Source organism: Phoca vitulina, unplaced genomic scaffold (assembly GCF_004348235.1).
Source record: "Phoca vitulina isolate PV1807 unplaced genomic scaffold, GSC_HSeal_1.0 scaffold16, whole genome shotgun sequence".
Classification (NCBI taxonomy): Eukaryota; Metazoa; Chordata; class Mammalia; order Carnivora; family Phocidae; genus Phoca; species Phoca vitulina.
In genome coordinates this window covers 25,960,814-25,985,634 of record NW_022589719.1, presented here as the reverse complement: position 1 = coordinate 25,985,634, position 24,821 = coordinate 25,960,814, and the positions used below count along the sequence as shown (strand labels likewise).

At 52.9% G+C, this 24,821-nt stretch overlaps 1 protein-coding gene across 1 annotated transcript; it reads left to right on the top strand.

Moving 5' to 3' along the window:
- Window positions 1-3,337: 3,337 nt before the first annotated feature.
- Window positions 3,338-23,653, top strand: SLC43A3 (solute carrier family 43 member 3). The gene is made up of 13 exons (XM_032414388.1): window positions 3,338-3,417; window positions 4,205-4,571; window positions 4,809-4,938; window positions 11,614-11,660; window positions 13,056-13,132; window positions 13,350-13,442; window positions 15,607-15,746; window positions 17,035-17,150; window positions 18,094-18,267; window positions 18,464-18,583; window positions 21,412-21,598; window positions 22,238-22,361; window positions 23,423-23,653. Exons 2-13 carry the CDS (start codon window positions 4,388-4,390, stop codon window positions 23,522-23,524), a joined length of 1,494 nt encoding a protein of 497 aa, XP_032270279.1. The 5' UTR covers window positions 3,338-3,417; window positions 4,205-4,387; the 3' UTR covers window positions 23,525-23,653.
- Window positions 23,654-24,821: the final 1,168 nt, after the last annotated feature.

The following is a 24,821-nucleotide window of genomic DNA, read 5'->3' as shown; positions in this document are numbered from 1 at the left end:
AGTGGCCCAATATCAGTGTGTGGGTTTGGTTTTATTTTAGCACTGCCTCAAGATGTTTAGTATTTTTCAGGGCGCCTGGGTGGCTCGGTGGGTTGAGCATCTGACTCTTGGTTTCAGCTCAGGTCATGATCTCAGGGGTTGTGGGATCGAGCAGCGAGCACTGAGGGGAGTCTGCCTGAGATTCTCTCTCCCCCTCTCTCTGCCCTCCCCACCGTGCGCTCACTCTCTTTAAAATAAATACATAAATCTTTAAAAAATGATTAGTATTTTTCCCCTCAGTTGAAATGAAAGAGAAAATGTTTGCTTACTTTTGTCTTCCAAAACAAGCTCTTGAAACTTCATTCAAGACCCAAGCTGGGAAAAACAAACATTTTGAAATGCATGAACCCAGATCTTGAAAGGACAAGAAGTTTATGTTTTGTTTTGTTTGTTCATTTGGCATATCAGCAATTAAAACCCTTTGTATGAATGGCTCACAGTGTATCCACATATAAAAACTTAGGAAGGGATGAGGAGCCAGACAGAGTATGTGGCTTGAGGAAAGAGCTCAGTGCCAGGGTTGGGGGGTATGGGTTTGGGGGGTTGGGGGTGAGGGGTTGGGGGGGCTTGCATTGGAAGGTGGCCCAGCTGAAGACTAGCCACTGCTTATGCCCCAGGGGATGGCTTGGTGCAGCTCCTTCGTCCGGCCTTGTTTGGCAAACCATTCTTCCCTGACCTAAATAAATATGCCCCGTTGCCATAAAAACACCCATAGGGTGGAGCCTGGATATCCAGACATGGTCCTGGGAAGGAAAAACCCCTCAGCACCAGTACTTGGGTGGGAGGCAGGAGATCCAGTTCAGTGCTCCAATGCAATAATGTCCCATGGTTAGTATCCCAGGACCCCGACTGGCCCTCACCAGCTGGCTGACTGGAACTCTGGCCTCTGAGCGGTCAAGTAGTGTCACCAGCTGGGAACCATGGAAATCAATTGCTGCAGCGGATCGGGGAGGGTGTGGAAGGAGGCAATGTCCAGGTGAGAGATGGTGAGCGTCTGAGCAGGGCAGTGGTCAAGGATGGATAGGAGGTGCATTATGGGGTAGGATCAATAGGACATGATTGATAGGGGCCCAAGTCCAAATGCCTTCACTTAGCTTGGCCGCTCCAGCCTCAAGCACTGCCACTCCCGTGGCCGGTCTCCGCTCTCGCTGGTTCCTGAATGTTCTCCCTGTGTCAAGGCTCCATGCCTCTGAATGTGCCGGGCTGCCTTCTGCTGGGGTTTTGTTGTCTGTCTCCTCAACTCAAGAATGAGATCCTTGAGGGAAGGCGCTGAATCTCTTCTCTCCAAACCTCACCCCGGGCACAAAGCCTAGTTGCACCACGTCTATTTGTTGAGTAAAATCAATCAATAAAAAAAAGACGCAGGGTGAAGGGGAAGGAAGGAAGCGAAGAGCAAAGGAATGAAGACATCGGGCGCCCTGTCAGACCTTGTTATAATCACTCCTCTCTCTGATGTTACACATTAATCCTCATCGGAGTGGAGCGAGGCAGGAGAGGGATGAGGGTAGCATCTGCCTCTGCTGGCTGCTGGAACTCGAACCAAATCAAACGGGAACGGTTCAGAGAACATTCTAATATTCTGTCCCAACAGTTTCAGTAAGTCTGCCGCACGGCTAGAGAGACGCATGCCTCCTGCAGACATTGAGTGGGTGTTGGGGGTGGGGGTGGGGACGCTGAGAACCACGACAGAGAGGACAAGATACAGGTGGACAAAGGCCCTGGCAACCTGTGCCAAGTCCCGAGCTCCAGTCCTGGATGTACAGACAGCCCGTGAGCTGCGCCCTTCCGACTGCTCTTGCTGATTTACATTCTAAAATCTCTCTCTCTCTTTGCTTTGACTTTTTCTGTTCCTCCCTTGCTACTTCCACACTCACTGATCCCCCAGGTCCTTGGGAGACCAAAATGTAAGCCAGCAGAGGAGAGAGGGCTTGAATTAATTTCAGTGTCTTTGTGTCTTGCAGTAAGATGGGAAAATCTTACATCTTAAGGCCTGTTTGTCCCGGGCTACTCTATTTTCTTATGGTTTGTTCCCATCAATTCATTTTTTAAAGACAAGATTCGTTTTCTCTAATGTCCGAGTACGAGATGTTAAGACTGGGAGGGTTAAGAGCACAGGTTTGGGAGTCGGGCAGACATTGGCGACTTTGTGGAGTGACCTTGGTCAAATTCCTTTGAAGTCCCCGCTCAAAGCTGCTTCTCTGGCTGTTTTCATATCCGGAAACGGGGGAATCCAGCACCGTCCGCAGTCTGGGGACTACCTACCATACCTGCAAGGACTTCATAAACTCACCTCATGTTTCTTGACAAATATTGTAATTAAAGTACTGCAGTCCTCATCTTGCAGGTGGGGCAGCCAAAGAGCATGCCTGGGGCTTTGTGAGCAGTGAGTACCTGGGTCCAGGCCCAGAGTGCCCCTTCCCCACGCAGTCAGTCCCTTTGGTGGTCACACTTTCTTTATCCTTGGTGCTTTGGTAGAGATCTGGAAAATACTCTCTGGTTCTGGCCACTCGTGGTTCTAACCTCTTATTTCTTTCTCATCCAAAAGAAGTGCGTGCTTGGAATAGCTTGAGTCCCCGGCCCCAGGGGGAATCCAGAAGCCTGGGCATGGAGGTCTGCAGACTCCATGGAATATGCAAGAAGCTCTCCCCCAAATTCAGCTTTTAATGGGGGCAATGGCCGCATAGGCCAAGGAAGCTATCAGCTCACTTGCTCTGGGCTGGAATGATAGCAACACAGCTGGCTCAGCTGCCTTTCTCACGTTGATCACAAGCTCCAATGGGCAATTATATATGTCTTTGATTAATAAAAAATGGAGCAATGAATGAATACTTAATTAACGCAGTCTGGTGGGTAAAATCTTTCAGAACCTGGGCTGGGGGTGAGGCAGGGAGTAATCAGAGGGATCCTTGGGAGTGAAAAGGCAAGGGCGCCCCACCAGGGCGGGGGTGGGGCTGGGTTCTGGAAAGCTGTTCAGTCCTGGTACTCGGCTCTCCGATTCTGTGCGAGGGATTTGCTGGCAGCCCTGGGAGCCTGAGATCAGGACCGAGGTTTGAGCTGGTGGGCAAATGGGCAAACATGTATTCTGTGGCCACGCAAGCGGGCAAGGTAAAGCACCTGGAATAGGGTGCGTGTGTGCGTCCGCAGGTAGCCGTCTGTGTCCTCCGTGTGTGCTGGCTGTTTGTGCTCTTCTCCGTGGGTCTGCCCGTGCGAGCCACAGTTTTGAAACGAATTTGGTTAGGGGAAGGAGGAGAAGCGAAGCGGCCAGGAGGCTGAACGAGGATCAAGAAAGATGCAGAGATGCAAACAGGCGCGGCTGGGGCCGGAGGGAGGTAACGGAGCGAAGATCCCAGGCCTGGGCGGACAAGCGCTCGAGAAACGGTGAGCGGGGGAGAAAGGAAGTGCTAGAGAACCGGGGCCGGTGGACCTCCCCCGACGCCGCCCGGCCAGTCAGGGCCCTTCCGGACGGGGCGGGGGGTGAGGGCGGGGCTGGGAGGGGCGGTGAGAAGCGCGAATCCAAAAGGCGTGGGGCGTGGGTGGCGCGGGAGTGCCAGCGAGGAGGCCCGCCGGGTAGGGCTCCGGGGCCGCGAGGCGCGGGGCGGGAGGCCGGTGACCCCCGCGGAGCATGGGCCCGGGGCGGGGGTGGGGGGGCGGCGCCCGCGGGCCGGATGGGGTGCGCGCGGGGCTGCGGGCGCGCGGGGGGGGGGGGGGGGGGGGGGGCGCGGGTCCCGCGGCGCCCTTTCGGCAGAGGGTCACGGAAGGTCCTGTTGGAGGTGGATATTTTGGGCTTTAGACTGGCCTATGTTGTGACTGACTAGCCCATGTGACCTTGGGCAAGTTGACAACATCCCATGGAGCTTTTATTCTCTTGTCGGTAAACTGAAGAAGACAAGACAGCTAACTTTGCCAGGTTGTTTTGAGCCTGCGAGGAGCTCCGTGAAGTGTCACCACCGCCCCCCACCCCAGTCGCTGCTGTTTCTATTTTTGTAGACAGTCTTCAGAACTGGGCTCGGTTTCTGCATCCCCAGGTGCTGCCATTGTGGGGTAGCGAGGCTTTTTGCAGCTGTTCTAACAGTTGGCCCTTTCTGCACCCCTCCCAGCACGCTTTGTCCACCTCTACCTTTCTCACAAGTCCCCTGTATCAAGCAGCCTCTGCTTTCTTTTACAGGATCCAGAGAATTGCCCACGGCTGTTTCTTGCCCAGGCCGGAAAAAAGCCAGAACCAGAGCCTATTTGAACAGAAGGGCTTGCCAGAGGAATTTTCCAAGTGCCCAAAGGCCAGCTCTTGAAGTGCCTGTGGTCAGCCCGGGAGGCCCCCACTGAGATTTGGGGATCGGCTCCACCTCAGGCCATGCCAGGCCAGGGTCTGCCCCTTCGAGTGGCCACCCTGCTGACGGGGCTGCTGGAATGCCTTGGCTTTGCAGGAGTCCTCTTCGGCTGGGCATCACTGGTGTTTGTCTTCAAAACAGAGCATTACTTTGAGGAGCTATGTGAACCGGATGCAGGGCCGATGGGCAATGTCACAGGGGAGGCTGGTAAGGGACTCCTCTAGGGAAGCAGAGTGTGGTTCCCAGGCAGTAGGAAGGGGTGGGAGGGATTCTACCCCCACCCCCTCCCCCCCACAGTGCCAGCTTTTCTGGGGTGAGAGGTGAGGAGTGTCATCCTCCCCACCAACTCCCCAACCTTGGCCTAGGAGGTGCCTGGGGAGGGAAGTACCAGCCCCTGAGGCTGTCACGTTTCAACTCCCTGAGATCTCCCTTTCTCTCCTCCAGACTGCAAAGCCCAGGATGAGAGGTTCTCACTCATCTTTACCCTGGCGTCCTTCATGAACAACTTCATGACATTCCCCGCCGGCTTCATCTTTGACAGGTTCAAGACCACCGTGGCTCGTCTCATAGCCATGTAAGTCCCAAAGGCCCGGCCTGGGCAGAGATAGGCAAGACGGATTCCTCTAGCAGTAGCCGTGCTTGGAGGAGACCCAGCTGGGCAAAGGGCAGCCCTGCCCGGCCCTGGCCCAGCAACTGTCAGAAACAGCACAGGATGTGGACTCTGTCTAGATCCACCCTCCTCTCTGTACCCCTACTCCCCTTACCTCTGCCCTGTTCTTCCTTTGTTCCATGTGATTGTGTATTCAAAGTGAGCTGGAGCCCAGGCCAATTTCCTTTGAGGGCTGGCTTGGTGCCTGGGTTAAAATAGGGGAACTGAAAATTGTCACTCAGGGATCCTACCAGGCCTCATGTCCAGGTCCCTCAGGCTTAATTGTCATCTCATCCCCCCTCCCCCCGTCATTCCCCAGAGATTTAATAAGGTCTCCTGGGTATCCCCGATGTTGGGATTTCCTGACCCCCTCACTGGAGCGGAGACAGTGGGGGTTTCATGGAGGGGAAGGGACCTCCTCTTGCTCAGACAGGATGCCACGGTAGCCAGCCAGCTTCAGCGATGAGCAGTGGCCTGCCAAGGCCTTAATAGGACCAAGGGCAGGAGGCTCCTGGCAGATGTATGGAAAATGAGTTATCAGACAGAGGGACTGGAGGGCTGGCTGATAAAGCAAGTTCCTGCTCTCTAAGCCGTTGGGTGTATAATGACTTTATCTCAGTCTGTCCTTGGCTTGGTTCCCTGTCTCCTCTTCTTCCCACCCCTTCCTTTGGCCCTGCCTCCTCTCCAGCCTTCGTATGTTAGGAAAAACTCGGTCTTCCCTGTGTTTCTCTTTTACTTTCACATACAACACCTCACTTCTGATACATCTGGTCCCCAAATGTGTGGGTTTCTCCCCCACACCAAGCAATTCTTTGATTGTCCTACAATTTAACTCAGTTCTGACACCATCTCATTGGGGAGAGTGTCACATCCTGCGTGTTGAGGGCTGGGTCCCACAAGACTGCCCCCCACTTCAGATGCCAATTGCAAGTTGGTGGGTCCCCCCCACAGGTTACCCACAACTTCTGTCTGGTTTGGCTGCCAATCACGGTTCCCATGACCTCCTCCCTCTTGGACTGGAGTAGTTGCTAGAACAGCTCACAGAACTCAGGGAAACACTTGTGTTTACCAGTTTATTAAAGGATACGATAAAGGATACAGATGAAAGCATACAGGTTCAGAAGCTCTCTGAGCCCCATCCTAGTGGGATTTTATGGAGGCTTCTTCATGTAGGCTTGATCAATTACTAACCATTTCTGGCCCCTCTCCCCTCTCTAGAGAAGTGGGGCAGGGGAGAGGGGCTGCCAAAAAAATCCCAAACTTCTAATCCTAACCAATCCTTGGTCTTTCTGGTGACCAATCCCCATCTGGGGGCTATCCGGCAACCTACCAGAGTCACCCCACTGGAACAAAAAATGCTCCTTTTGCTCTTATCATGGAGTTTACAAGAGTTTTAGGAGCCCTGTGTCAGGGACTCAGGACAAAGACCAAATATGTATTTCTTTGCGTAAACCACAATATTACAGAGCAGCCCCTGGTCTTCGGACATGGATCCCTTGTAGCAGAAACGATCATAAAGGTCGAAGGGCACTGGCAGATTAACAGAAACACATTCAGTCATTAGTAACTATCCAGTCCATCATCATACCATCTGAAAATGTCTCCCCGGGACGCTTATGCTCACAGGCTTCCATTTGATCTTGTCAGGGTCCAAAAGTGGGAGGGGTCTCAGCAATATATCCCTTTACCCTTCAGGCATCCGGTATAATTGAGCGAAGAGACAAGATCCTCTCTTGCACTGAGCCTCTTTTGGAGTGTTCACCTAGTACTGGATTTCCCTCCTTGTAGAACCTGCTTATTCATCCCCTTACTCTCTGATTTTCCTTCTCTCCATTGATACCGTAACTCTTCCGCCTTTGGAAGGGATGTTGGGTTTGGCCACTGTGCTGGTCTGGAATACTCGTCCAGCAAGTGTCTTCCCTTTCAGGTAGGGCGAGGTTACCCCCGGCGCAGAACTAAGCGGGCTCTCTTTCCCACCAGGCAAGATGGCTGCCTTCCCTGTTTGTTCCAATTTTGGCAGATAGAGGGAAGGCCCACAGCCTGCCCCACCGGGCACTTAGGAATCGTAACATAATGGTTAAGAACACAGTTAATTTCCTTGCTTAGGAATCATCTCTGCTTCCAGCCCTGGTAGTGGTAGCCCTGGTCCTGTGACCGTAGCATGAGGGGAAGTTCCTCTAACCACAACACTGATGGGGGAACCATTCCCCACTCAGACACCGTGTCCATCCCTCATACATGGTTGGGTGAGAGAGAGAGAGAGAGAGGCAGCCACTTCACATACAGCCTGTTCGAACATACTAGTCCTCCCATTTTCGTGCACTCCTCAAATGCCATAGGGATTTCCATAGGTCTGTGCCCCGTATGGCCAAGTTTCCATTGCCTTCCCGTAGGACCGAATGGCCAGGCCATTGGCCACTGCCTGTGGGTCCGAAAGACCTGAATGTAGGGGCCTTTTCCACGGTAGGTTTCTTTCCTCTCTACTAGGACAGCAGCATGAGGTTCCTTCAGCCCACTGAGCTGATCTGTTTTCACCTTTTTGGATCAGAGTGATGGCCTTCCAAACAGGATGTTGTTGTCCCTTCACCTCGGAACAGCCAAGTAGCTCTGTGTTGGTCAACTGGGGGCTCTTTATAGGGCACCATCCAAGTGACAGTAGAATCCAGCCACTCCCCACACATTCCAGAGTCAGTCCTTGGGGGGGGGGGCGGGTGGAAGAGGCTCCCTGGTCGTGGTATCTCATCCTTGCAATTCCCCAGGCAACATGATCCTGTCTTACCACTGCTATTTTTAGTATGGAATTCTTGTGGGCATTGCCATCCCCATTAGAGCATTTCTCCGATACCATCCTAGATATTGTGGGTTTTTCATGTTTGAAGATCATTTTATGTACTTCAGTTATCTGTGTGGATTCAATTAGTGTCTGATAGGAAGATGATAAATGCCCCGGAAATGGAAATTCTCTTGTCCAAGTTCCCAGTAGTTGTTGCTGGGAGGTGACCACAGACTTTTGCCATAAGCCCCAGCGTGGGCTCCCCAGAGGGTCACGGCACAGAGAATTCGTGCCTGACCAGCACTCTGCCTCCTCTCCCACACCGTCTGGGCTCGGGCAGTCTTACTGGCTCCCAGTGCACATGTCCAGTTGACAGGAAGGTTGGATTTAGACACCTCCTGTCCCAGAGCGCTAGCTGGGGAAGCCAGTCACGCGCAGGGTCCAGCCCCATGATCCAGTCACCTGAAGGACTCACAGCCTCTTCTTGGAAGTCTGTTCAGACATACCAGTTCTCCTATAAACATTTCCCTTTCTTCCAGTAACCCTGACCTTCCTCCCTGCAACCTCCTTAGGACTTGGTCAGCAGGTGGTTTCTGCCGTCAGGTGGGGGAGGTGTTCCCAGACAGACATAGTATCTAGTTGTGAAACATCAGGGAAAGGAGACAGCAACTTCTTTATGGAGAGCATGTTTCAACATTCCAGCTTTCATAAACTTACCGACTCTTATGTTATTATGTGCTCTCAGTCTAACTGAAGCCTGTGGCCCGGCTGACGCTTCCCTTACCAAGGAGCCCTGGAAACTTCTCTACTCCCTTCCCATTTTGTCCACTCCTGTGCAAAAGGCTTCGGGGCCAAGATAAGGGGTAGAGTCAAGGGAGCCTGGTCCTTCTGTCCGTCTGGAACCTGATGAATCTGCTTAACCGTTGCCCCCAGCACTTGCTGGTTGGGTTTCTCATTATGATCTCTCTGTCTTCTGGCTTTTAACGTTTTTCAAACTGGGGACAAACAGATTGGACTTGTTTGCAGGCACTTTAATGCTGGGGGCCGGCAGGGGTCCCTTTGGCCCACTCAGCCTTCGGCAGTGCTGTATTAACATCTTTTTTTTTAACCCCAATAACTGTCTGTTTCATTTATCTTACATCTCTATAACCCTCTGGAGATTTCCCCCCAGCAGGGATGAACCCACGACTCTCCTCTGTTTCCTCTTTGTTCCACTCCCATCAATATTTGCTTTATTCCCCTTATTCTTTCTTTCTTTATTTTTTAAAAAGATTTTATTTATTTATTTGACAGAGAGAGACATAGCGAGATCAGGAACACAAGCAGGGGGAGTGGGAGAGGGAGAAGCAGGCTTCCCGCCGAGCGGGGAGCAAGATGCGGGGCTCGATCCCAGGACCCTGGGATCATGACCTGAGCCGAAGGCAGATGCTTAATGACTGAGCCACCCAGGCGCCTCTTCCCTTATTCTTTAATAACCGTTTAAAAATGTCTACCCTAAGACCAGTCTCTTGATTCTCCCCTCTGCCTGTCCCCATTCTTTTGTTAATTAACCTAATATATTTATTAGCACCTATAAGACCCAGGAGGGGAAACTGAGCCAGCAAACTCAGTAAGCCTTCCCAAACTGGTTTTTCCCTTTTGCAGCAATGGGTTTTATGGGGTGCCCACATGAAAGGGGTCCCCTTCACCACAGCATTTACCACGACCTGGACACAGGTCACCGTAAAGCCACACCCACATGGCTAGCATACAAAGCCTATGGGCTGTTCCATCTGGGATGTTCCCTTTGTACGGGGCCTGGGACCTTACAGTGGCACCTATCTGTGCCCCCAGGGACAGCCTCCTGTGTGTGTGGATCACGCGTGAGCTCTAGGTCCTGCGGCAACCCGGACATGCCCTTCCACTCTGCAGCATTCAAAACCAGACACCACAGCCCCCAAATTAGGCATGCTCCCACTCCATCTCAGGAAAGGTTCTCTGGGAAGCTGAGGATACTCTTCCACAAAATGTAGCAGCTCCTTCTCATGGCACCATCCCCGCCCCGGTTGAGTTTTTTCCTCCTCCCACACTGACGACCTTCTTGGGAACCAGAGGTCTTAGAGGGACTTTTGGTTGTTCCTGCATCATTTTTCCCTTGGGGGTGATTTCGAGGCTAATGGCCAAAGCTCAGACTTACCCACATCTGACCCTGGTCTAGCACGCAGGGCTGACCCGGCACTCTCTTTTAATTTCATGTTAGCTATTATGGATCACAATAACCGAGCGCTTGTATCTTTCAGCTTTTGCTTATTACTTTGCCCTTCCCGTGCATCCCGTGAACCCACTCCTTGGGAGCTGGGTCCGTTTCTGAATCCCAAATTGGTAACTTCTCCCTTTAGTGACTGATAGCAGGGCACCTGCTGTTCCACACCGTGGGTCACCCCGTGGTCACCCAGGAGCCAGGGGCTCTTCATCCCCTCTCTCTCCTCGAAGCACAGGTTTCTTTGAGCCTGGGCCGTTCTAGCAAATCCCGCTTCAACACCAACTCTATTGGAAAATCCTACATACCTCCTTCTGCATTTCTCCTTGACTTTCTTTTTTTTTTTTTAAAGATTTTATTTATTTATTTGAGAGAGAGAGAATGAGAGAGAGCGAGTACATGAGAGGGGGGAGGGTCAGAGGGAGAAGCAGACTCCCTGCCGAGCAGGGAGCCCGATGCAGGACTCGATCCATCTCCTTGACTTTCAACAGAACAATTCACTTCTGACACATCCCGTCATGATGTGTGTGTGTGGAGTCTCCCCAAACCACGCAATTCTGTGACACCAGCTGAGTGTCCTACAATGTAACTCAGTTCTGATGCCGTCTCCCTGGAGAGTGCCTCAGATCCTACAGGTTAAGGGCTGGGTCCCATGAGACTGCCCCACACTTCAGATGCCAATCATAGGGGATAGGTCCCAGTTTACCCACAACTTCTGTCTGATGTGGCTACAAACCAGAGGTTCCCATGACCTCCTTTCCCTTGGATTGGATTATTTCTAGAACAGCTCACAGAACTCAAGGCAACATTTACGTATGTTTACCAGTTTATTAAAAGATATGATAAAGGATGCAGATAAATAGCCAGATGGGGAGGTATGTAGGGTGAGGTCTGGGAAGGTCCCAAGCACAAGAACTTTGGTCTGGTGGCGTCCGGGGTGTGTCATCCTCCTGGCATGTGGTTGTATACACCAGCCTAGAAGTTCTCCTTATGTAAGCTTGATCACTTATTAACCTTTTCCAGCCCCTTTCCCCTTTTTGCAGAAGTGGGCGGGCCCGGCTGAAGATTGGTCTTTCTGGCGACCAGCTCCCACCAGGAGCCATCCAGGAGCCCACCCTGATCAGAACAAAGATGCTCTTAGTGCTCTTACCACTGAAGAATTTACAGGTGTTTTAGGAGCCCTGTGTCAGGCACTGGGGACGGGGACCAAATGTATATTTCCTATTATAAATCAGAACATCACACTTAGGCACTGCTTCTATTATCCCATGCCTTGCAAGATCCCTAAACTGCTAAGAGATCCCCATAACCTTGGGATTGTGGTCCTGAAATCACAGTGCCCTAGAACTTCTAAATCAGTCCAGTCATTTCCTTTTATAGCAAAGGCTGCTGAGGCACAGAGAAGGACAGTGCCTTACCCAAGGTCACACAGTGAGGAGGAATTAGAACTCAGAAGTTTTGCTTTGTAGACCGGGCACTAATCCCTTTCTCCAAGGGATTGGGCTGTTGGGACCCCACGTGGGAGGACCCTGGCTCTCTCTACTCTGCCCTCTGGACAACACTTTCCATCTCCCGTTGTACGTTTCAGATTTCTCTACACCAGCGCCACACTCACCATAGCCTTCACCTCTGCAGGTGAGTGCTGTCAGGTGGGTGGGAGGGATGAAGCTCAGGGGCACCTGCTGGGTGGGGCAGGTGCAGAGGGTGATGAGGTCCGCAGGCTTTGAGCTCGAAGGGATCTTTGAGGGGGTTATTGTTGGTCTATGAAACCAGTCTAGTCAACTGAGAAATGCAAAAAATAAGGACAATGGAGGGACTGCTTCAGAGAGAATTTATTCGAAAGATTACGTCCTTCCTCTTGTGTGTGTTAACGTGTTCTCTTCTTAAAAACAAAATGATAGTATGAAGGAGGGTTATTTTAAAAAATAACCTTTATTTTTTTACTTTTTTATTTTTTTAAAGATTTTATTTATTTATTTGACAGAGAGAGACACAGTGAGAGAGGGAACACAGGCAGGGGGAGTGGGAGAGGGAGAAGCAGGCCTCCCACGGAGCAGGGAGCCCGATGCGGGGCTTGATCCCAGGACCCCGGGACCATGACCTGAGCCGAAGGCAGACGCCCAATGACTGAGCCACCCAGGTGCCCCAAAAAATAACCTTTATTTAAAAAAACCCTATAATTTAAAAAAGTAATTATTTTTTAACCTTTTATTTTTTTAATACCTACATCTTAAAAAATATCCTTATTTAGTAGGGCAAAAGTTGACAGCCCTATTGTAGTCAGCAGTTTTTGCTTCACATTTTACTGATTGATGGACAGAGAAAACTCCTAAAGTCTGAGAATTTCAGTCTGATTCATTCTCCTCTTCTCGCATTGTGTGGAGGAGAAGACGGGCGGCCGAGAGACGCCTTGCCAAGACTTGTAGCGGGACACGCTCTTTCCCGGTGTCTCGGTCCTGCTGGCCGAGCATGATGCCTGGCACCGAGGAAGCGCTCCGGGTTTAATGGACCAGGGAACCACAATTCACGGCCGTTCTTGTTCAGCTCTCACAGCACCCCATGAGATGGAAAGAGCCAGGGCTGTGATTCCCATTTAACGGATGAGGTGACCGAGTCACAGATCAGAATCCAGCTCCAAGTCCTGCAGTGAATTAGAGGCTGTGCTTGGGGGCCGAATCCAGGCTTCTCTCCCCAACAGTGTCAAGCATGAATGGAGGGGCTGCTTGGGGTTTAATGAGCGAAGGGAGCAGTGGCTTCACTTAGAGTCTTGCCTCTGCCTGTGGACAGTCAGGCCTGCCACAGACCGAGGACTACCTTTGGGCCTAGGAGACCTCCGCAGGGTCCCTCGGCAGGGACATTTGGGGGAGCCCTGACCACTATCTTAAAGTCCGCAAAGGATGCTAGCAGGCTGGCTAGAATTGGGGCCCTGCCACCAGGATTGTTGGGAATTTGGAGAAGGTGGGAGCCAGAGTTTGGGGCTCTGTGTTTGGGTTACACTGTGATACCACCCCACCTCTGTCTTTGTTCCAGACTCAGCCCTGCTGCTCTTCCTGGCCATGCCCATGCTCACTGTGGGAGGAATCCTGTTTCTGATCACCAACCTGCAGGTGTGAGCCCGCCCTGACCCCAGGCACCTGGCTGGAGGTCGGGGAGGGTGGAGGGAGGGAGAAGCGCCATTCTGCACGGGCTACCTCCAGTGGGGCCGGCTCGAGCCAGGGCGGTAGCTCCCGGGATGGAGGTGGGTGTGGGTATAATGAGGGCCTGGCACATGCCCCGTGGACGGCAAGAACCAGCTCAGGAAGAAGTGACGCCTCTGTTCTCTAGGTTGGGAACCTCTTTGGCAAACACCGCTCAACCATCATCACCCTCTACAACGGGGCGTTTGACTCCTCCTCGGCAGTCTTCCTTGTCATCAAGGTAAAAAATACCAATGAGCAACATGTATTGCACGCTTCCATGTGCCAGATGCTTGTCTTGTGAACTTTGCCTGATTTCTTTCCTTCAACCCTCCTGCAGCCAGTAAACGTGGCGCTTGAACTTGGAGCCCAGACCTGTCTGGTTCTGGAGCATCCCCTGGTAGTGATTAAGCTCTTTACACCTACCTAGGATTTCTGGGGAGAGGCTGTGATGCACTTGGGCCGGTGTTGGGCAGAGGCTGGGAGCCCCGTGGAGGGGGGTGTTTGCGCCTGTGAGCTTCTGGTTTGGACTAGAAGGTGAGAGGAGGCCAGTGGGAGCAACAGGGGCAGACACAGAGGCCTCTCCAGCTCTCCCAAAGGCTGGTGTTGGGGATCCGGGGGCTGGGCTGTTCCAGTGTTGTTAGCGGCCCCCACCTGACCTGACAGTCTTTCCACCTTCTTCATTGCTAATAATTCTACCTGGGCATGAGATGCCCAGCCCAGAGGATGAATCCTGATTGACCTAAGCCAACGGGGGCAATCCCTCTCCCCCTTGTTAGTGATGGGTAGAGGTGGTCATATTTTCCAGTCCTTGTTAATGAGATGAAGGGTGTGTATCCTGGAAGAGTTTAGGGGACATTTTCCCTCCCTGATGGAAGGTGAGAGCAGAGCTGAAAGGAAGCCTTTCTCCTTGGTCCCCCTGCCCAATTTTTCTTTCCAAATGTTGTGGTAGGAAGATGTGATAGCTGGAGTTGTGGCAGCCATGCTGTGATTATGAGGCCACCAGCTGGAGGACACGAAGGATGAGTGAGTGGAAGGAATCAGAGAATGCAGGTCCTGCCCAACTTGGGACTTCCCTCCAGGTTTTGTGTTAGGCCAGAGGCAGTGGGTACAGCCCATGGGCTATGGGGGAAGAGAAGAGGATCTCTGGGAGTCACTACGAGACATGAGACTAGCTAGCTTAGTCCCATGAGCACCTTGGCTTGGAGGGCCACCCAGAGGCTGAGGCCCAGGGGCACTTACTCAAGCCTCTCTACCACTGGTACAAGAGCCAGTTTCCTGGTTCTCCCTCCTTCCCCTAGGTGTGCCTTCCTTTCTCTTTTGTCTCCTTAGAATTGGAAGGAGAGAGAGTGTCCGAGTAGGATCTGAGCTCTTAGTTTAATCTGACCTTGCTGCTTCTGACTCTGACCTTGAGCAGTTCATTGCGCCTCTCTGGACCTCACTTTGACCCTCTGTAAAAGGAGGAGGTGGGCTAGATCAATGGTTTCCAAACTGGGTGTTGAGGAACCCTGAGGGGTTCTCTGCGGTGTTAGGTCGGTCACCAAGGAGAATGAGGGGGAAGATGACTGAGCCGCTTCCCGCTGATGTGTTTCATAAGTTGAATTTTTGTGTGAAGTTTTGTTTAAGTAAAAGGACTTTGCTGCTATTAAAAAAAATAAAACAAAAAAGCAGCGGGCTAGCAGATCTCTGAGAAGCCACTTTAGGAGAGTCTCCAAGGCTGTGGGGATGGGTGACCATGCCCCTCCCCCCCTCCCCGCCCCAGCTGTCGAACTGTGGGGTGAGGGTGAGCCTATGTGTGTGTCAGGTGTCCTTGATCAGCCTTCAGGATGGAGGGCAAGAGCCTCTGACAGGCTGGGGTCCCAGCCCCTGCTGCTTACACTGATTCTTCTTTTGGGTAAAACACACAGAACATAAAATTTACTCTCTTAACCATTCTGAAGTCTACAGTTCAGTGACATTAGGTTCATTCATATTGTGCAACCATGACCACCATCCATCTCCAGAACTCTTTGCAACCTTGCAAAACTGAAACTCCGTGCCGATTAAACAGTGATTTCTTATCCCCCACGCCCCCAGCCCCCCAGGCCCAGCCCCTGGCGAGCACCATTCTCTTTTCTGTTTCTGTGACTTGGATGGCTCTGGGCCCCTCATGTGCGTGGCGGCATGCGGTATTGATCCCTTTGTGACTGGCTGATTTCCCTCAGCATGATGTCCTCAAGTTCACACTGTAGCCTGTGTCAGGACTTTTTTGGGGTGAATGCTATCCTGTCGTATGTGTATGCCACAGTTCGTTGGCCCATTTATCTGCCAGTGGACATTCGGTTTGCTTCTACTGTTTGGATGTTGTGAATCATGTTGCCATGAATACGGGTGTCATGCTGACTCTTTTCCTCTTCCTTCTGCAGCTGCTTTATGAACAGGGCGTCAGCCTCAGGGCCTCCTTCATCTTCCTCTCAGTCTGCAGTGCCTGGCATGTAGGGCGCACTTTCCTCCTGATGCCCCGAGGCCACATCCCCTATCCACTGCCCCCCAACTACAGCTACGGGTAAGCACTGTGATCTGGCGACCGTGGGCCTGAGCCCTCCGCCTGACCTGTGGTGGGAAGCCGGGGGGGGACAGATGTGCTAGAAAGGCAGAGGAGACCTGTCCCAGATCAGCAGGACTGGGCCAGGGTGTATCAGTTAGCTGTTGCTGTGTAACAAACTATTCCCAAACTCAGTGGTCTAAACCATTCGGCATTTATTGTTTTTCATGAGTCTGTGGGTAGCTGGCTAGTTCTGCTGATCAGAGATGGGCCTGGCTGGTGTTCGCAGGGCTCGCTCAGGCCTCTGGTCATCTGCTAGGCTAGCTGGGGCTGGCTGGGCTGGCTGGCCTCACATGGGGTTTGTCTGGCAGTCCTTTGGGGTAACAAAGATGTCTGAGTCACGTGGCTCTCCTCCTCCATCAGGCTAGTTCCAGGGTTCCAAGAAACCGTGCAGACGTGCACAGAGTTTCTCAGAATTGGCCCAGCATCACTTCTGCTGCATTGTCTTGGTGGAAGCAACTCCTGGGGCCAGCCCAGATACAGGGGCTGGGGACCCCGTCAGGGCTGCCAAGACCCATTGCAGAGGTTGGAGAACAGGGGAGGTGAAGAAATGTAACCGGTTTTTGTAGTCAGCACCTCGGGTGGTGGTGGTGGGGGCATTGATTTGTTGCTCACTTACTATTTGCCCATGCGCCGTCTGATTGCATTGCACAATAATCCTCTCAGATAAATATCCTTATCTCTGTTTTCCAAATGAGAAAAAAGAGGCTCAGAAAGGCTAAGTCTGAGCCATACTTCTATGGTTAGGGGGAGGCAGCACTGGGATTCGAACCCAGGCCTCGCCTGTTCTTCCCACGCTTCCAGTGGTTCCCAAACTTTGCTGCATATTAGAATCACTAGAGATCTTTGAAAAAATATGGAAGCCTCGGGGGTGCCTGGGTGGCTCGGTTGGTTGAGCATCCGACTCTTGATTTGGGCTCAGGTTGTGATCTCGGGGTCGTGAGATCAAGCTCCGTGTCAGGCTCCCCACTCAGCGGGGAGTCTGCTTCTCTCTCCCTCTCCCTCTGCCCCTCCCCCTGCTCTTGCTCTCTCTCTCTCTCTCTCTTTAAAATAAATAAATAAATCTTTAAAAAAAATTTGGAAGACTGGATCCCGTGCCCAGACATTCTCATTTAACTGGTCTGGGCTGTGGCCTGGGTGGGAGGGCCGTTGACAGGTGTCTCCAAAGTGCGGTGAACTTCGGGAGCCCCCGCACTGTTCCCTGCGGCCTGAATCTCAGGCTCAGCTCACAGTCCTTGGGTTGGGCTAGGGCCTTCTGTGTCCGTAGCGTGCACTCCAGGACTGACACCACTGAGGGAGAGAAGAACACAGCAGAGTCTGATAAGGTGGAGATGCAGACCAAGGAGTTCCCTCCAGCAAAGGAAGGTGAGCCCCCCGGCTAACCCATCTGCCCCTCGGACCCTGACTTCTCCCTGCGGCTGGCCTGGTTCTCTGCTTCTGGAGCTGCCCTGGGGACGCAGCATCAGGAAAGGTCTGTCCGAGGACCTGTAGGGGCTTCTCAACCCCTGCCCCTGGCCCTGCCCGCCTCTTATGGAGGGTCCACAGAGGGGCACGGCTTCTGCGTCTTCTCTTTCTGTCCTTCTTTTCTCTCTCCTCGGCTCCTCATACCTCCTCCCTGCTCCCTGCCTCCTTTCCCTGCGGCGTCTGTTCTGGGTCTTTGGTTATAAACATCACAAACCACTGCTGGCAAGGTAGAAGCGAGAACAGGATTCTGGGAAGCTCAGAGAACCAAGGGAAACATGAACTTGTCAGGCTCCGGGAAGAGGAGAACCCGGATGCCTCTGGGGACCCCCAGACTAACATCACGGCCGGCCTGCAATCGAACCGGTCAGCCCTGGGTGAGGAACAGGACAGCTAATTCACGGTCCCACCTGGACCGTGAGAACTGAGGCAGGGCCCGGCTTCCAGAACAGACTCGGGATCCCGGTACGGAAAGCAGGGGAAGGGACGTGGGGCCGCTGGGACAGTAGCCGGCCGCCCCTCATACTCCCCTCTCCTCGGATGTCTGCGTTCTCTTCTCCTTGTCTTTCTCTTCACCGTCCTGGCCACGAAAGTGCTGGTACAGAAAGTGTTACTGAGTCCAAGCTGTGAAAGACAGACCGGGTTTCAGCAGGACAGAGGAGGACGTGGGCGGGTCACTGAGGGTCGCGGGGCCGGGATAACAAAGCTATAGAGGCGGGACGAGCTGGCTGCAGGCATCTGCGGTCCGGGAGGAAGGGGAGGTGAGTTCACTCCTTAGACGGTCCTGCCCACCCGCTCCCCTCCTTTCTTGTAATTCATGCCCAGGTGCTTCCTTCCTTCCCTGCAGAGACCCTGGAACCAGGGAGAATGCAGGAGCGCCGCTCTTTCTGGCGTTACGCCCTCTCCCAGCGCTTTGCCTGCCACCTGGTGTGGCTGTCCGTCATACAGCTGTGGCATTACCTCTTCATCGGCACCCTCAACTCGCTGCTCACCAACCTGGCCGGCGGGGACAGAGCGCTGGGTGCGTGGTGGGGGCTGGGCGCGGCCCACCTGGTGGCGCGGATCCTCGAGGCTGGAGGGCTGAGCTTGGCCGGGAGGAAGTCTGAGCAGGGGTGTGGGGAGGAGGGACAGGCAGGCAAGGGCAGGCTGGGAGAGTCCCCTCCTGTAAGGCAGTGCTGGAAACGCCGTACCACCCAGCCCCTCTCTGCCCTCCGCAGTCAGCACCTACACAAATGCCTTCGCCATTACTCAGTTCTTCGGGGTGCTGTGTGCCCCCTGGAACGGCCTGCTCATGGACCGGCTCAAGCAGAAGTACCAGAAGGAAGCCAAAAACACAGGTGAGGCCTGGGCTGCAGAGGGTCGGGGAACCAGGAGGGGAGGAATCTTCATGCATGGCCAGAGCCACTTTCTCTTTTGTTCTTAATCCTTTTCTCCTTGCATCTATCCATCCATCCATCCATCCATCCATCCACTAGTCGATGAGCGTCTGTTATGTGCTAGCCATAGTTCCAGATTCCACCATGGACTGGGCCAATAGGCCCTCATTCTCAGGCCGTCCTCAGTCTAGAGAATGAAGGGCAAGTAATCAGGCGTCACCATCCATGAAGTCAGCTCACAGGGGGTGATGGGGACACAAAGAAGGGCACTTAGCCTATTCTGGGTGAGGATGGGCTTGATGTCCCGGAAGGCTTCCTGGAGGAAGTGGCTTCTAAGCCGAGGCCTGAAGGATGAGCAAGAAGAGAGGAGATGAAGAGGAGGGCCCTGGGAGAACAGCCCAGGAATACAGTGGGGTCAAGGTGATGAAGAGCAAGCAAAACCTTGAAGAATCCCCGAAAGGAACTTGAGCTGGCTGGGGCGCCGAGGAGAAGGGGCTGAATGGGGGAGAGGCAGGTGGCTGGGCCTAGGAGCATGGACACGACCCTTGGACGTGCCTGGAGGAACAGAGGGGCGCTGAGTTACCCCCCTTCCCCGGTGCTGCCCCTGCTGGGGTATTTTAGGACAAATCGCAGGCATCAGATCATTTCATCTGTAAATACTTCAGTCCATGTGTCTCACAAATAGACCATTTTTATTGAAACATCACCCTAATATCATTATCATTTAAAAAAACAGTAATTCCTTAATACCCTCTAATACGCAGTCCTGTTCAGATTTCCCAAAGTGTCTCAAATACGCCTTTTTCTAGTTGGTTTGTTACATTAGGACGCACACAGGGTCTATGCCATTATTTCGTTGATGGCCTTACTCTATCTTTTTCAATCTGTGCGTCCCCTCCCCCCACGTTTTGTTTTTCTGGTTGTTTATTTGTTGAAGAAACTGGGTCATTTGTTCTATCAGATTTCCTCCAGATTGGATTTGGCATCTTTTGGTATCACTTAAAAATGTTTCGCTGATTGGGTATTTCCTGTAAACAGGCAGATTGGAGGCTTGAGGAGATGCCGTTGAGTATTTTTTGGCGAGCAGGCTTGGGAGGTGGAGCTGCGGGTTTCCTCTGGCTCCTGGCGGCAGCCCCCCGCCGGTCCCGACTGTCCCTGTTCTTACGATGTTAGGATTGATCGGTGGGTCCAGACATTGTCAGTCTGATCCGCCCAGGACAGAATTTCCCATCAGCTGCACGGGTAATGATTTTAGTGGCTATGGGTGATCACTGCCGGGATCCATTATTTTATTAGGATTGCAAAATGGAGATTTTCTATTTCTGTCTTTCCTTCTGCTTTTAATTGCTAGAGTTCCTCTAGAAAGAAAAGCTTTCCCTCATTGACTGCTTCGTACCCTGAAATAAGTGCTTGGTTTTTCCTACGTGTACCAGTTTCAGAATAACGACTTGGGTGCCCTAGCAACCTCTGGGGGGGATGACTTGTCGTTTCTCTTTTATTTAACTAATTGATTTACTTTTTAATGTCATTTCTCTTTTATTATTATTGTTTTTAAAGATTTATTTATTTATTTTAGAGAGGGGGAGAGTGCGGGAGCGTGGGGCGGGGTGGAGAGAAAGGAGAGAGAGAAAGGGAGAGGTAGAGAATCTCAAGCTTGACCCTGAGATCATGACCTGAGCTGAAACCAAAAGTTGGATGCTTAATTGACTGAGCCACCCAGGCGCCCCTAACGTAGCTTCTGTTTTAAAGCCTCATTTTAAATATATTTGATGGGTTTCAGTCCGCTTAAGTCATGATTCTTCTGTATGCTCCGATCAGTCCATCTCTGGCTATCGGGCACTTTACCAATGCAGAATCAGCATCCTTTAACACGCTGCCATCAGATTTAGAGAGGGTCTTATTCTCTAGCACAGTGAGATGTTCGGGGCTGTTTCAGGGGGTGCATTTCCTGCCCCGGGCCTGAAACAGCCGTTTCTCCAAGTAGCCCTGGGTCCTGCTAAGTGGGAAATGGTATTTAAAGACTGCAGTCTGGATGCTCGGCCTTCCAGTTCTCCTGGGTCGTCTGTGCTTTTAGGCCTTGGGTAGAGGTAAGATGTACTGATATTTTAATTCATAGTTTATTTTGATTTTACTCTTGATTTTATATCTGTGTCTCTTTTCCTCTGAAGATCGTCGTTCCTAACAATGCTGTATACTTATAGTGTTTATCCGTCTGCCGTGTACGGCCCTCTATGTACACATACGCATACACAGCATTTTAAAAATGTAGTTTGTGCATAACGCCTGGCTTCGCAATATCAATGCTATCAGTAACAATACGACTGATGAATGCCGCTGCCCCTCCTTCCCCCCCTTCCTCCGTCCGTCCTTCCTTCCCACGCCCTTCCTTCCTTCCATCCATCCACGTGGATGCAGCCTGGCCCAGGCGGCGGCTGGGCGGCGGCTGTTTGCAGTCTGTTGCCATCACCCGAGTGCGCCGAGGCTTACCTGGCTGTGGGGTGGAGGGGCCAGAGCACGTGGCCCCTGCTAGGAGGCCACTGTCACAATCCAGGCGTGCGTTGATGGAGACCTACGGCAGGTGGGGGTAGAGAGCGGTGGATGCATTTGAATGGCATTCAGGGGGTGAATGATCAGCGCCGATGGATGGATTGGAGATGAGCACTGGGAGGGAGCGGTTTCTGCCTGGACGGTGGGTGGACGGTGGCTCCGCCCTTTCTCCCATCTTCGTGCCCTGTCCCCGCCCTCCACCGTGCTCGCCTCCACACAGCCTCTTCTTCCCTTTGGACCAGGGTCCTCGGCCACGACGGTGGCCCTCCGCTCGGCCGTGCCTTCTCTGGCCCTGACGTCTCTGCTGTGCCTGGGCTTCGCGCTCTGTGCCTCGGTGCCCATCCTGCCCCTCCAGTATGTCACTTTCATCCTGCAAGTGATCAGCCGCTCCTTCCTCTACGGGGGCAACGCTGCCTTCCTCACCCTCGCGTAAGTGGGCTTGGGCTGCATTACCCAATGGGGACGTGCCAGCACAAAGGGAAGTGTGCTGGAGGTAAAGAAGTCAGGAGGTAAGGATGGACCTGGGGGTGGTCCACTGAGGGAGGCAGGGTCTGGGAGCAGGTGTAGAGGGTGAAGTAGAGCTAGAGGCTGGTGGAAGGGATAGAGCATTCACGAACTTGAGCCTTCATGTCAGCTCTCCTCTCTGCCTCTCTTATCTACCCGGTGAACTCCTATTCACCCTCCAAGGTCCACTTCTGGTTCAACTCTCTCAGGGAAGAGTGAGGAAGAGACGGTCTTCCTTCTTTGTGCCCTCGGCACTCTGTTCTTGCTTCCTTTGCTAGTGTATGCATCATCCAGCATGGAGTGGTCTGTTAATGCGTCTGTCTTTTCCTTGAGACCTCTCCAAGCACAGCCTGTGTCTGGGTCCCCGCACAGTGCCTTCTCTGTGTCCTGTGGCTTGAGTCAAGGTGAAGGGGGGGAAGGTCTGTGTGGGCGTGGGAGGGTGAAGCCAGGCCTAGGATGGGGGACTTGGGAACAAGTGGCTAATGCAGGCCCACCACAGCCAGGTTCCTCCTTGGAGGGAGGGTCCTGGGAGCTCACTGGAACCCCATTTGTCTCTTTCCCCAGTTTCCCTTCGGAGCACTTCGGGAAGCTCTTTGGGCTGGTGATGGCCTTATCAGCCATTGTATCTCTGCTCCAGTTCCCTATCTTCACCTTCATCAGAGGCCCGCTCCAGAATGACCCGCTCTACGTGAGTACTGGGGGGAGGGGGGCGTGGTCCTGTCCTTAGACCAGCAAGGACATCCAGATTGGGACACCTCAGTGGGGCCCCAGCAGGGGGTGCCCCAAATCTGCCTGAGATGGTTCCTGCAGGACTGTTTCTGCACATGGGTACATCCTTGGTCTTATTTCTCAAACTGGGGTAGCAGAGTACCCTGCCCTATGGCTGGGGTACCTGAAACCGCAAGACTAACATGGCATGGCTTCCAAGAGAGTCTATATTATTAGAGATTTGGGGAGAAAATATTTTTTATGTGTGGGGAAACACATAGACATATTCTGGAGGAGAATGTAAAATTCTCACAGATTCCAAGTAAAAAGCCAAAACTTTAAAGACATTTCCTGCTTGTGGCGGGTGCAGACTGAGCCCGGCCCCGGCTCTGGGGCAACAGTACGCACGGGTTCCCAACGTTGGTCCGAGGGGCAGGAGCTCTGTGGTCTCACCCTGGCGTCCCCACACCAGAGGGGTGCTCGTGGGCCCAGCTCTGAGACGTGGGAGGTGGGCATGGCTCTCCACCTCTTTGCAGATTGAAGACGTAGGTTCGGGGATTTGGGTTCTGTGACTTACATTTCAGAAGCACGTAGCTAAGGAGCAGAAGTCTTTTGACTTTGAATTCAGTATTCGGACCATTGCACAGCTCTCTCATTTAAAAAAAGATCCGCAACGTGTAGGGCAGGAATTTAAGTCAGTCATTGGGAGAAAAAAACAGGACTGAACTAAAAACCGGGGAGAATTTCTTGCTTGTGGTGTCAGACGACTCCAACCGTATTCAGAAGACGCGTGTTCTAGCCGCTGTCCCCAACTTCCCGTGTGACCTTGAGCAAGTCATCGAGTGCTCTCGAGACCTCTGTTTCTTCATCTCTGAGATGGGCACACTGTTCCTCCCCTATAACTGAATAACTGAAGGCTTTCCCCGGGGCACCGTAGGGTCTGAGGAGAACGTAGAGGCTGCACCTGGCCCAATTCTGGCCCCTTTGTTCATGGGGCCGCTCAGAGTTCTGGACCTCAGCTGCCCCATCTCTCTCCCCCAGGTGAACGTGATGCTGGTCCTTGCCACTGTGTTGACGTTCGTCCACCCCATCATGGTGTACTGGGAGTGCCGGCAGGAATCGGGCTCTCCTGGTACCGTCTAGCTCAGAAGCTCTGGCTTCCCAGCCCCGACGATGCTTTGCTAATCTTTCCCCACCTTTGAGGACCCTGCGTCCAGGAGCACTTGGCCTACGCAGGCTACTGATAAGTAGCCACTACTTTTTCTTTCTTTTTTTGTTTTTAAAAAAAGACATTTAGCTGCTAGCACACGCTTGGATTCGCAAGAGAAGACTCTCCGGCGCCACGCTGATTGCTGCCCTGTAGGCCCTGAGCAAAGGCGCACGGAAGTTCTTGGTTTCGGAGCAGGAAGCATATGACTTTGGTAGACACCTGGTCTCAGGGGAGGTGATGTGATGAGGGAGGAAGTGTGTCCCCTACTTCTTCGGACCTCTTTGGCCGTTAAGCCTGTGTGTGCCGAGCCCTTCGTGCCAGGCAAGCCTCCAGGTGAAGAATGAGCTGGTCATGACCTTGGCCGTCGCGCTCGGCACTTAGAGGTGGCTGGCTCCCTCCGCGCTTTACCGTGGGCATCATATAAAACATTTCTCTGGGGAATAATCTTAGAGAAAAATAAAACCTCTCTGCCGAAGGCAACTCCTCGTGCGGCTTTCTAGGCTTTGGGCTGCTATGTGCGCGTGCACGTGCGTGCTCGTGCGTCCCTGAGGGTGCTGCAGCCTGGGGGAGCGGCCGCAGGAGTGGAGTGGGGGAATCTGGCTGCAGCTCCCTGGATCCAGAGGTGGAGCTAGAGCCCTCAGACCCCGATCCACTCCCCTGGTCCTGGGGCCAGGGGCTCGAGACCACGCCCCTCCCTCCATTCCTTCCTGTGCCTCCTCTTCCTCCCCCCGCCCCCACTCCCCAACCCCGGCTGAGAGCCCTGCGTGGGAGCAGAAGGCCCCTGGGAGTCTCAACGCTGCCGCCCAGCAGCTGGGCTAGTCCTGTAACCCCTGTGAATCACAGTTTCCTCACCTGCAAGGTGTAGTTCATCATTTCTGGCCCTGAGAGCGGTTGTGAGAATCTAAAGTAATTGCTGCTAAAAATAAATAAAAATAAAAAAATGAAGTAATTGCTGCTGCTTAGCACCTGGTGGGAGTACGTGAGCGTTTGTTCCTTTACTACTCGTGACCGGAAAGGAGAAGGGTAGCAAGGAGGGAGAAGGTGACAGGCTGTGAGGGAGAGAGGGTAGGTGGGCGAGGTGGGAGAATTTGGAACACATTAGCTGTATTATTCCACCTAGCCGGGAGAGGCCGGTGACGGGGAGGGGCTGGCCAGCAGATTGATTGATTGGTTGGTTGGTTCATTCATTCATTCATTCATTCAACAAATGTTTGAGCTGCTGCCGTGCAT